This window comes from Neocloeon triangulifer, unplaced genomic scaffold (genome assembly GCF_031216515.1).
Source record: "Neocloeon triangulifer isolate White Clay Creek 2 clone unplaced genomic scaffold, ASM3121651v1 ptg000014l, whole genome shotgun sequence".
Taxonomy (NCBI): domain Eukaryota; kingdom Metazoa; phylum Arthropoda; class Insecta; order Ephemeroptera; family Baetidae; genus Neocloeon; species Neocloeon triangulifer.
The window spans coordinates 8,111,655-8,124,100 of NW_026775556.1; the positions used below are offsets into that span (position 1 = coordinate 8,111,655).

Consider the following 12,446-nt stretch of genomic DNA (forward strand, 5'->3'; position numbering starts at 1 on the left):
ATATATTTTTATGAACTCGACATCAACAATAATCCGTCTTAAAACTTACATTTATTCTACTCAGGTCGTACAAAAATAAAATTGAAATTTCAAAATAGATCAAATATTTTCCAATGTTTTTTCTTGCACCATTTTTATATTTATTTTTTATATTTAAATTAACAACAAGCAAACTGAGCAAGATAAAAGCATGTCGTTAATTGCTCTAGTGCAGACGTAAAAACTGAGCATTAATTCAGCACGTCTCTCAGAGCAATGATTAATAGCTTTGTTTTCTAAACTCTTAATTGCTTATTCTCTCAGCGGCAAAAACGATTTTCCGCGGGTCGACGGAAGACAAACAAAGCTCACTACTTGCCAACTAACTGTATATGGAAACAGAACGGTCAAAACAATGGAAGGCTAATTAAGAATATTACACAAGATGCGGCAGTTTGGGGCGGAATTTAATCCACTCGCCAGCAGTAAGAGGACGAAGGCGGAATTACCAGTTACAAGCGAGAGTGCGACAGAGCGGCGGCTTTTTTGCTTTTATACGCCTGCTTTCCTCCTTTCTTTTTCTTCTCTTTTCCTCCTTTATTTCTTTGCTCGAACATTTTCGCGGGCTCCCCCATGCAGTCGTCGGCGTTTTAGAGTAATTCATAGCAGCGTAAGACATTTCCGCTCTAGCTGTGCGTGTGTGCCTTAGCATTGGGGAGGAAATAAAAAATTAACCTGTGCGTAAAATTGGATAAAAATTAAATATAAATATTTCAGGAGCCAACAAAAAGAGAAAGAAAGGCTCACGTGTATTATATCTCTCCTTGGAGATTAGATTTGCTTGGTTCTCGTAAGTGAAACTGCTCGCGCGCAAGGAAGGAGAGCAAAGAAAGGTCTCGCTTAAAGTTCCGTCTGGGTCTCGAGATTTGGAAAAAAGCTTCGGCACATTGGGAGAAAGTGCAGTATATAGCGAGGGCGGAACTAACAAGAGCGGCCGGAGTCTCGTTATTTATTTAGTGAAGAAAAAGCTTATTAAAATTGCCGTTTCGTTTCTCCTCTTTGGGAATTCTCAAGTCAAATTAAAATAATTAGCAAATTTGTATTGCATAAATAAAATTTTACAATTTCAGAAAAGGGTAAAAATATTATGTAAAAAAAAGATTTTTAAACTCATGATTTAGATTATTGAAAACAACAAGTATGAGTTATTCGATTCCCTCAAAGGGAAGCCAATACCATAACGTAAAATGCATTTTGTTCCTCGAGAGCTTTTTCTTCAAATGCCAATGCGAATCTTTGACGTTCAAGTAAAAAAGACAAAAGGATTACAAGAGCAAAGGGGCACGCATAACGCAATAAATTCATTTTGACAAGACTGTCTGTGCTCTCTTCGCTTGCACACACACCACAAAAGACGAAATTTAATTAGTTCTCGCGCCAGCAGCATTCGTAAGTTGTTAAGTAGTGTTTGTTGTTTGCTAAATGAATTTGAGCAGCAGCGCGGCGCGACTCTCTGCCGCGAGAATTCTCTCGCAACTTTTTGCGCCTGCATCTCAAAACTTTTCAAGACGCCCTTCTTACAATCTTCCTACTTCCTGGGCACGGTGTCGGGAAGTGTAGCACATAAAAAGTTTTAATAATCCCCCGTTTTGAATTTACTTAAATTAGCATTAAAATATAAATTCACTTTTGAAATAAATGGAATTTAAACTTTTGAACTTTTTATGTGGGTGTTTTAATTTTCGTCATAAATAAAAACCCTTCCCTCTTCGAGAGGGCCACCATTTACTAGTCCAACTTTCAATGTAGCATTCCCCCCTGACAGAATTTTGACAAATTTACTCATCCTTCCTTTTTGCTCGACGCACCATGTAAATAGAACGCCTTGCGTTTTCACAGCCACGTCATTGTTTTTCTTACAAAGAGCGGCGCAGGGGAGAAATTTTCGATCTCAATTTCCCGTCCCGAGCTTTCCTCTTTCGATTGAATTAAAAATGAAGAGTCCTGCAAGGCTGCAAAATGCAACAGGGCGGTGCATATAATGGAAAAAAGCATCGAATGAAATGATATTCCGTCGCCCTAGCAGCCGCGGCGGTGGCGGATTACAGCATATACGTTTCGTTGGCGCGATGCTCATTTCCGCATAAATATACATATATTCACTCTAGGGATGTGCAGAACGCGAAAGAGAAAAGTGATTTCTCGTTGAGAATGCATCCCTGGAAATGAAGCCGCTGGAGAATTCTTTTGTTAAATGGAGCAATGCGCGCGCGGGGAAGAGCGAATGAGTTCCTTTTCATTTCATTTGGTGTAATTTTTGAGCAGTTTGGCGCAAGAGAGCTGCAGCACAAAAGTGCAATTCATGAATAAGAAAAGAAGCAGCGTCGATTCGGAAAATTCGAGGACGAGCAGAAAACTCCCATTATACATAAGAGTCTGTAGGGTCGAAGGGTTTAAGAAAAAAAATGCAGGCTTTGTTTTCTGCTGAATCTGCTGCAGTAAAATTTCACTGTTCAAAACTTGACTTGCTTTTTATGTCGTGCGTTCGGGACAATTGCAAACTGAAAAGAGTTTTACGATCGTTTTAAGAATACACTGAGAAAACGACACGGGAGAATTTTTTAAAAAAGATAAAAAGCTTTTGGCGAAATGAACACGCATATACGTATGACAAGAGTGCCGAATGAAGTTATGCAACCCGTATTACACGCACGTGGAGCGCGATGCGGCAGCGCACTTATCTTTTTATTTGGCTCGCCTAGTAGCTAGGACTTTATTATGCGCGGATCCCTTTTTGCAGAGCACTTGTAAAAAGGCACTAAAAGTTCACTGCAGCCCCTCTTCAAATTTGCATCGAGCTTAAATAAAATGGTGTATTACCCTCACTTGCAATCGTAAAATAGAAATTTCGCTTTTTTTTAACGTCCCAATCAATCATCAGCACATCGAGTAGCAACAAAAAAATGCTGAATACTCAGAAATTGTGATATTTTTACAACCGACTTGTGCTAGATAGAAGAGAGGCATTGTTTTTGCCAGGCCTCATACCCAACCCGTCCAGTACGAGGTGGATGGTCATCAATAAGCGGTCAAGTTCGTTGATAATGGCCCCAAGGGTGCAGCCATCCAGAGCAGTTTTTGGTTTATGTACTCGCTCTTCTTTCTCTGTCAATGTCGAGAGACGAAGAATGATGGAAGGATGCTTGGCAGGCGACTGTGTTTGCAGACGAGCATGACGCAAAGCCACAGCCCAATGGTTATTGTGAGATAAGAAAATCATTACTCGCGACGCTGCATGGTATATGGTTCAACCCTTGCTCGGGGCGAAAAATGAGCGGCGCGGGGCAGCATTCTTTTCGCAGTTTTCGCAGAGTGCAATTACAGAGTCGAGCATTCAAGAGGGTGGAGGGATAAATATTGAACCAATTGAAAGGCGCATATAATTTTATACCATGCACCCTGCCCTGGTGAGGGCCCTCGCGCTCTTTTTCCGTCTGAAAGCAGTCACTCCCGCCGCGGAATATAATTGCATCTCTTGTGGAGAGAGCACTTTTTGTACTTCCATCTCTATCCAAAAAGATATACCGTTATTTATGTGGGGAACGAGGGAATTTTATTTACGTGAGCGTTGGACTGAATCAAGTACTTTTTGAATGATGAAAAATTGATATAGAGGAAATAAAGTATTATTGGCTGAATTAATTTAAAATTAATCTACTAAAGCCAAAAATTAATATTATAAATAATTTTAACTAAAAGATAAAAAAAAACTGAAAGACGTTTAGATATAGTACAAATAATGCCGAATAATTAATACGAATTCAGAACACTGTAGAATGCGAAGATGGCAATTCAATGTGTGTAATTACTGCAGAGCAATAAAATGTTCAAACGTCTTTTCTCCCAAATGCTGGGGGCCATTCGGCAAGCAGAACTCAATCCTTGCAGCAATGCAGACTGGGCGGCGGCGTCTCCGTCGTCTTTTTGGTCTCGGTCAGCCGGCCATAAAGCCGGGCGCAATTAATCAAAGTCTCTCCGCTCGCAGCCTTAATTGCCGGGCCTAAATTATTTATTTTGCCATCGCCACACCCTTTTCCGAAGTCATTCATCCCTCACTCTGATGACTTTTGTGTTTACCAAAGGGCCGGCGCCCTCTGAACTAATACGTGCCTTGGTTACACATTTGCAGAGTAAAAAAGCGGCGTGATGAGAAGGAAAGAAAGAAAGCAACGCGCCGGCAGCAAGAGAGGGATTAGCAGCGACACTAAATTCAACTTTGCGGAAAAATCGTGTGGGGAAAAAGAGCGTCGAGGCGCCTTTTTTGTCCTCCGTTTTTACGACGACGAGCCCTTCTAAGACGGAGATTATGAGATTTTGTGGCTCTCAGGGAAAAAATGAATAGAAATAACGGCCGGTCATGTTGGAGAGGCTCTGATTGGCCTCTCTAGAGTTCCCTTATAGTTTCATGAAAAAGAGCACTATACGTTAATGAGAGCAGACGAGAAAATTAATATAATAATGTCTATATTGGCTATAATTTGATCCCACTCCTCTCGAGATCATTAAAAGTCTTCGTAAAAATAATACTTTATGTACTGCTGCACATGCCCATGTTAAACCAAATGAATGTGGAAAATTGAGGATGAATGGCAGCAGTCCGGACTGGAAAGCTCGATTATGTAGAGCATTAACGGTTGGAATTGCAAATGTATGTTATGTAACATAGCGGCGAAAGTGATGCGCAGGAGTGTCCTTTACAGCTTATACTGCACACACTTTATAGGCATGGACGGCAGTTATCGTTAAATAGCATGACCAGTCTGACGGACGGGATAATTCAATAAAAAGAAATGTTGCCTGCAGCTGGCTTTTTTATGGAATAATCATCGACACATTATCATAGTATTTCCTTGAAGCAAAAAACTGAATTTTCCCTTTTTTCCACGGGATTTTTAATGATTTTAAATTTATTTTTTTAGTAACCAATTTTTCTTGTCATCAATGTAATTTATAATATTGAATGTATGGATGATGTATTTGGGCAGAGAATGCCCGGTGGTACAATAATAAACACAATTTGTAACTAATAATTCATAGGAAAAAGGAACTCTTAAAAGAAATCTTCATTATTATATTTCAGCAGACTATTCTCTGCATCTTTTAATATAAAAATCAACAATAAATAATTTTTGGCAATCCCTTCTTTCAATACACACACTCGAGCAAAAACATCCATCAGGACTCAGAGGTGAGCAGCCTAATGATGGCCTTGATCACATGCTGACTCAAAACTTCTGACTGAAAATCGAAGCTCGGGTCTGCGATTTTCTTATCGAGGAGCTTCATCAGCTCCACCCGGATGCCTTTGTACATTTCGGCAACGGGGTGCGAGTCAACACCAAATCGAATCCAACCTCCTTCAAGAGCTATCACAGTCATGCCAGAATGCAGCTCAAGGTGCAGAGAATTTCCTGTCAGCAATACCAGCGCCAGCGCAGGCACCATTGAGCATTCTCTTATGAAAATGCGGCTTGTTTTGATCTTCTCGTGAAACACCAGATACGGGCTGCTGAACAAACCAACCTGAAACAATGTAAGATAATATTTTATTTATATTTTAAAATTAAAAAAAAAGGAATAAAAGAGCTAAAAAACTAAGAATTTTAAATTTTCTTAATAAATTTATAATATAGATGGAGTTTACAAACTTGGTAATTTATTGAAGATGGGTGAATTGCAACGTAACCATCATCTCTCGTCTTAAACCTTAGCTCTTCGGGTTTTGGCTTTCTGGGAATAGCACCGGCTGCGTGAACCGCATACAGCTGTCGAGGTGAAAGCACCTTGACAACATTTGGGAAAAGCGCAGCACACAAAATAGATGAGAGCAGCTTCCAGTTTTCATTGTGCTCATTCAATTTGGCACCAGAGCAATCTAGGGTGACGTCTCTGCCCATTTTTGCAGCTTTCTTGACTCTAAATCCATTGAAATCTTCAGAGGGAACAAATCCAATGGACACCAGCAGCTCAAGAAACTGCAATTTTGTCTCAACGATCATTTGCAGCGTTCGTTGAGAAAGGAAGTTTTCTTGGGCGTATGACAAGCCAGCTGTGAATCCTGCATCCCTGGCCTTCAACCAACCTTTGTACGCCCTGAGAACGGTCAGTTGGTCGCTGTTGTAAGTGGCAAACTGCTGCTTCATTTTGTCAGCCTCGTCTCTTTTGGCAAATGGACTCACAAAGGGTGATTTGTAACTGAGGCAAGCGGCCATCGTCAGGGCGGAGTCGACGCAGCTAAAGATGGCGCCAAGAAGAATCAACTTTCCAATACGGACGTCCACAGGAAGAGCGGCCAAATGGTGGCCCAAAGCTGTTAGGTTGGCCCTTTCGTCCAAGGCACCAACATCTTGCAGACGGGCAATTGCAGTATTCACAGATTCTTCCGAAGGTGGTTCCAGGGTGGACATGAGCACATCCAAAGGCTCTCTGCCTTTAAACAAAGTCAGCACCTGAAATCAAAACAGAGGAAATTAAATAATTAAAGGCATTACAAATATATTTCAGAATTATTGTCAAATATTAAATCGTACTTTGATTTTGAGAACAAGTTGCTCCAAAGGCACCCTCTGCAGTTCTGGGATGGGCTGTTTCATGAGCTGCCACTCGTACCGATGCTTTGTGTAGAGATGGAAACAAATTCCTGGCATCACTCGGCCGGCTCGACCTCGGCGTTGAAGGGCATTAGCCTGGGAAACCCAGCACAACTCGAGAGATTCCATGTTCTTGTTCGGGTCGTACCGCTTTTCCTTCATCTTGCCTGCGTCAATAACAAACACGCAATCATCGATGGTGATGGACGTTTCTGCAATATTGGTTGACATCACAATTTTCCTGACTCCTTCATTTGGCTTCTTGAATATCAGGGCTTGCTCTTCACTTGTGAGGGCTGAGTGTAAAGGAATGAGTAGGAATTTGCCTCTTCGCTGACCCAAAACTGGGTGGTCCTTGATCTGGTCAAACATTGATGTAATTTCCGCCATGCCAGGAAGGAAAATGAGGATGGAACCCTTTCTGGGGTAGTTATGGTTGCCTTGGGCAATGTACATTAAGGTGGCTTCGATCAGGTCGTAATTGATCTTATCAGGGTCCATATAGAGCAACGTCTTACAAACTTGCTTGTCGCAGTTTTCATAACGGTAGAACAACTGGGCCGGGCTGAGCTTTTCGTCCGGAGTTTTTCCATGTGCTGGAGTGAAATTGTCACCCACAATGGTCAGCTCCAGTTCCAGGTCATCACTGCCTGCAGTGTCCAGTTCTTTGATATCACTGATGTTATTCAATTTAATGTGTCTGGCATACTGGGATGACTCATCGATTGTGTATCCAGTCTTTCCAAGAGCATCTTCCAAGAAAAGCTGCTCCACTGGAAAAGTTCTGCCTGGAATTTCAAGGATGGGGACAATTCCAAAGTATTGAGAGAAGAGATCAGCGTTCAGAGTTGCGCTCATCAGGATCACTTTGAGGTCACGTCTCTTTGGCAAAAGGTCTCTCAGAATCATGAGAAGGAAATCAGACTCTTCACTCCTTTCGTGGACTTCATCGACAATAATGTGTGACACCGAGGCCAGCTCAGCGTCTCCCTCTAGTCTTCTGAGCAGAATACCAGTTGTGCAGAAGAGCAGACGGGTTGAACTAGAGGTTTTTGATTCCAGACGGATTTGATAGCCAACAGACTGTCCGATTTTCTCAGCTCGCTCATCTGCCACCCTCTCAGCCACTCCTATAGCCGACAATCGACGGGGCTGCGTGCAGACAATATCTCTGTTTGAGGACGGATCAAAATTTTTTCCTCCAAGCCACTCATCAAGAATGAACTGAGGAACTTGGGTACTCTTTCCACAGCCAGTAGCTCCACTCACGACGATTACTTGGTTGGAGTTAAGCGCCTCAAGAATTCTGTCCTGCTCATTCCACGCAGGTAGAGTTCTTCGAACCTCCATCATTTTTTTGTACTGGGAGAAACCGGGTTTATCTAAATGCTGCTTTTGGAGTCGTTCGTTCTCGCGCAATATTTCTTTCGACGACTTCAAACGGACTTCTCGAGCTTTAGCTGTCTGGCCCGTCTTCTTCGAACTTGCATCAGCAGCATTAGTTACTTCCTCCACCTTCTCAACTGGAATGAGGGGTTCAAGGTGCCTGGGGCCTGGTCTTGGCTGGGTGAACAATGGAGCAATTTCTCCTTCTAGTTCCAAAATTCCAACCAAAGAAAATATAGCAGGAAAGCCGTCAACAGCAAGCAACTTCGACTCTTCGTTGAGCTTCTTAGAAATTTTCAGGGACATGTCCTTGGGGAACTTAGGGCTTTCGGCTGAGAAGCAAATCAGAGGCGGCTCCTGGGGATACATGTTTCCATTGGAAAACCGAATTTCCATCTCAAAAATTGAGCTCTTCTCTTTTGGATCTTTTAAGTGATCGTCTGATACTGCTGTGGTTTTTGGCAGACCAACATGGGCAAAACGACAATTGTAGGAGTTTCTGCAGATTCCCTTAAGAAAAAAATTGCAGACTTGCTTAGTGGGTTTTGCAACAACTTTCTCTTCGGGCTTATCACAGAGCTTGATTAAGTATGGCAAGCTTAAGCGAAGGCACCAGACTTTGTTCTCAATCCGCTCAAGAAATTCATTATCATAGATTGCTTGAAGGGCTTCTTTTTCCTCACGTCTTGAATCCAAAATACTCTCTGGGAGTGACTCTTGGGATTCCGGGAAAGAACAAACTTTTTGCTCGATTTTGAAGTAGATTGAACACAATAGTTGCAACGCTTGGCTGACGTCTCCGTTGTGGATTGTCAGCGCTTCAACACAATGTGGTGTATGAAATCCAAAGCTGGAATTAAATTTTATCAATTGATGAAAAAAATAATAATTCTAAGACTGTTTACCTTTCCAGCTTTGTAAGTGCAAATGCACTGATCTGGTTAGCTCCCTCGGCAGCTTGGATTTTATTTATATTGGAATAATCAATTCCTCCCTGAACAATAAGAGTACTTCTTGACATCCAGTATTGCTTCATTATCCCCCCACCTTGGTCTCGGTAAGCAGACTGGTCATTGAGCTCAAATTCCTAGAGAAAAATTTGCATGAAAATTTTGCAGACCAATTAAAAAGAAATCTTACGTCTCCATGAGCATGTTTCAAGGCGTCCATGACCAGCTTTTCATTTTCTTTTGATATGTAAAGTTTCTGTAGCTCTACTTTCAGCACTTGTTTTGAATCTTGCATGCTATGGAATTAAATTTAAAGTTAATTATATAATGGTTAACGAGGCAGTATTTTTTAAATTTAGAATTTTACCTTGGGTGCTCCATGCCTGGCTGTCTGACGGCAAGAACGGTGTCGCCCAAAGTGCCGTCCCTAAAAGACTCTGTCTCACCCTTTTTACTGAAGCCTTTCCCCGCATTTGACTGCTGTTTCTGCGGTTTGCTTGTCGCACCACTTGCACCTCCATGCCGGTTCGGTCGATTGGCACCCTTTTTCTTAACAACACCATCCATACCCTGGAAGTGAACAATTTTTTTTAACAAAATTACATTATTACATATCTGCCAAAAGGTTTTCAACATAAGGAGTATTTTCAGTTTAGCTTTATAACTTACCAATAATTATGAATGAACTACGAATGTATAAGCTCTAAATTGAGTCTGATAAACAAAATAATGTCAAATGCCCTATTAATTTTAAATTAAAATGAGTATGGCCCGTCACCCAACAGGCACAGGCTGATCGGCTGATGATGGCACGTTGTGTTGGTAATACACGCCCCCTTTTCACTCATCCCCCCCCCCCCACCTTTTGCGGATCCGATTATAATTTTACTTTTTTGCACTTTTCAAACACAGACCCACCACCTTTTTCTACAGAACTATAATTATTATAGCACAATCATGAAAATTGAAATAAATATTGTTTTCACCTTACATCACTATTTAAAATGTACTCGATCCTGTGCTTGATTCAACAAAATGGAATAATTAAAAATGTTAAGTGTCCAACTGCATTATTAATAATTATAAATTGTTATAAAGTAAGGGCCAAAGGGAGCACTGAAAAATTTCCTAAGCTGTAAATAAATTTTTGGAATAGAAAGTTTTGATATTTAAAAATACATTTTTTAATAAACAAGGGCACAAATTGCATTACTATCTCCTTTTATGATTCACTTTGTTTGAGCCCTTCACCTTCACTAAAGGCTGAGGGTGACTAACACTAGAATCTTCAGCAAAGAGGTCCTGCATTTCCACTAATCGAAAAGTTTTAGGTTTTGGCATCTTGAAAGCAGCAGAATTTGGCCCTGCCAACAATTTGATAAGACCCCACTTTAAATCCTTCTTCACACTGGTGACTTCTTCTAAAGCTTGCTCCGTTATCCACAGCGCATTTTGAAGTTCCACTTTCAGTCTCACTGTCTCCTCCATGCTGATATTTTTGCTCACGTTGAGATATCGCTCCAAAGGGTTCTCTATGAAAAGGGGCGAGTGATCTGCCTTGGGAATTTCATTGCCAGTGACCAAGGAGAGCCCACGAGAGCCATAATCAAAAGTAGAGTAAAATTCGAAGAAGCCTTTAAGCAGTGTCTCCAAATCATCCTTGTTTTTAGATAGCGCAAGATTAGAGAGGTCCCTCAGAAACGAACAGTTGACACCTTCAGCTGTGAATCTTTTATCGTTCGGACCTAATTGCAGATTTTTGAACAAATTGTTAAATAATATATGTTTATAAAAAAGTCATTTAGTTTTTTACCTGCAAGTCTAATTAAAGTTCCTAATGATGGAAGAACTTCTTTCTTTTGTAGATAAAATAAAGTCAACAGGGTAAGGGAAAAGTTTGAAACCCATCTTCCTGGAGTAGGGTTCGTGAGACCAGTTGCTTGAGCCCATCTTTTAATAACAAAGACTAGCGGACGGACTCGGTTGTCAATTTCACCCATCAAATATAAAAACTCAGACATGTGCAATGCAGTCCTGCAAGAAGAGGTAATTTCACTGCAACTTTAAATCTTCATCAAAAAGAATTTAACATACATATTTGTCATAGAAATATCACATTCAATCAGTGTCAGATTGTGTTTTGACTTTATGATTGGTACTCTGGCATGAAGAATTCGCTGGATATTTGAAAATCCAGGCAAAAAGTGCTGCATGAAGTCTGCTAATACCTCCATATGCCTTTGTACTAAGGCCCGTCCATTGCTCGACTGAGAATTCTTATTGTGGTAGACTAAGCGAGCTCCTTCAGTTTTTGTTTCCTAGAACATTGAAATGGAAAATTTTAAAATTTTGTAAATTTCTATCTTGACAACAGCAACATACCTGTCCCTCCTCCATTCCTCCAAGTTGCAAGACAAGGTCAAGATCACAGCCTGCCTTACCAAACCCATTAACAGAGGAGCCAAACGGCAGGGCTTTGCAAAACGGGAAGGCTCCAGACAAAGCCAATTCAAGCTGACGAGAGGTTAAAAATCTCAGTCGTATGCCCAACTCACCCATAGCAGTAAGGTTATATAAAGACTTGATTTGGTCTGAAAACTGATTGAAATAAAATTATTTTTTTAAAGAAGACTTCTAAAAATAAATTACTTACAGATTGAGCTTCGTGTAGGTTTTGCAACAAAATTTCCTTTTTTGCTTCGGAGTCTTGAACCGGCTTTGGACACACATCATCTTTCTCAGAAGATTTTATGCTGCTGGCCCTCATCCACAGAAAAGGAGATACACAGGGCACAGGGGGCATTTTCTGACCAAAGCTGCCACTTTCCATAATTTTTCTAGCAGATTCTTTTTTCTCAAATTCCACAAGAATAAAGTGCTAAAATCAGAGAATCAAAAATTAAAAAAAATATATATAATTATATATTTTGACTAATAATCTTACCAAATCTGTTGGAGTCGTGTAATACAATGTTTCTTTAATGGGGCCATACTCATTGCACAACTTCGTCAAGTGATTGTATGAGTGGTCAGAATAAACTTGGATTACCACGCTCTTTTGAGCTTGTTCTCTCCGAAATTCCAACATGTCATTGAAAGACATGCAATGTCTGCTTCTCACAGGAATTCTCATTAGGCCTGAAATAAGCAAAGCTGGTATAAAAAATGCAATTAAAATAAAACCTATTGAATATAATACCTTTGTAGCTTTCAACTTGGTAGCCAACGAGTCTCCCTTTAGGGGAGACTGCCCTAAAAGAAAACAATTTCAGCATCCGCAGAGCCATTTCTCGCAGGTTAAAAATGACTCTTTTTAAGGAAATTCAGAGTGTGGCTCACATAGCACAATTATTGTTGTATTATGCGTCTCAAAATTTGTTTAAAGAACCGAATTGTAAGAATTTAATTCGGTTCTGCTCTCTGAAGAAATCGAGATCGAAGTGAAACAAAGGGGGCGTGGTCCCATGTGGGGCAGGCGGAG

General features: G+C 40.7%; 2 protein-coding genes across 2 annotated transcripts; both read right to left on the reverse strand.

Moving 5' to 3' along the window:
• Window positions 1-5,113: 5,113 nt before the first annotated feature.
• On the reverse strand, window positions 5,114-9,776 carry LOC132200999 (putative ATP-dependent RNA helicase DHX57). The gene is made up of 7 exons (XM_059626850.1): window positions 9,635-9,776; window positions 9,333-9,535; window positions 9,156-9,261; window positions 8,921-9,102; window positions 6,570-8,865; window positions 5,688-6,488; window positions 5,114-5,562 (listed from the first exon to the last, which is right to left on the reverse strand). Exons 2-7 carry the CDS (start codon window positions 9,530-9,532, stop codon window positions 5,215-5,217), a joined length of 3,933 nt encoding a protein of 1,310 aa, XP_059482833.1. The 5' UTR covers window positions 9,533-9,535; window positions 9,635-9,776; the 3' UTR covers window positions 5,114-5,214.
• A 328-nt stretch (window positions 9,777-10,104) lies between these two features.
• Window positions 10,105-12,441, reverse strand: LOC132201161 (poly(A) RNA polymerase, mitochondrial-like). The gene is made up of 7 exons (XM_059627104.1): window positions 12,165-12,441; window positions 11,910-12,103; window positions 11,619-11,843; window positions 11,348-11,563; window positions 11,060-11,283; window positions 10,779-10,999; window positions 10,105-10,710 (listed from the first exon to the last, which is right to left on the reverse strand). The coding sequence occupies exons 1-7, from the start codon at window positions 12,250-12,252 to the stop codon at window positions 10,178-10,180; spliced, it is 1,701 nt and encodes a 566-aa protein (XP_059483087.1). The 5' UTR covers window positions 12,253-12,441; the 3' UTR covers window positions 10,105-10,177.
• Window positions 12,442-12,446: the final 5 nt, after the last annotated feature.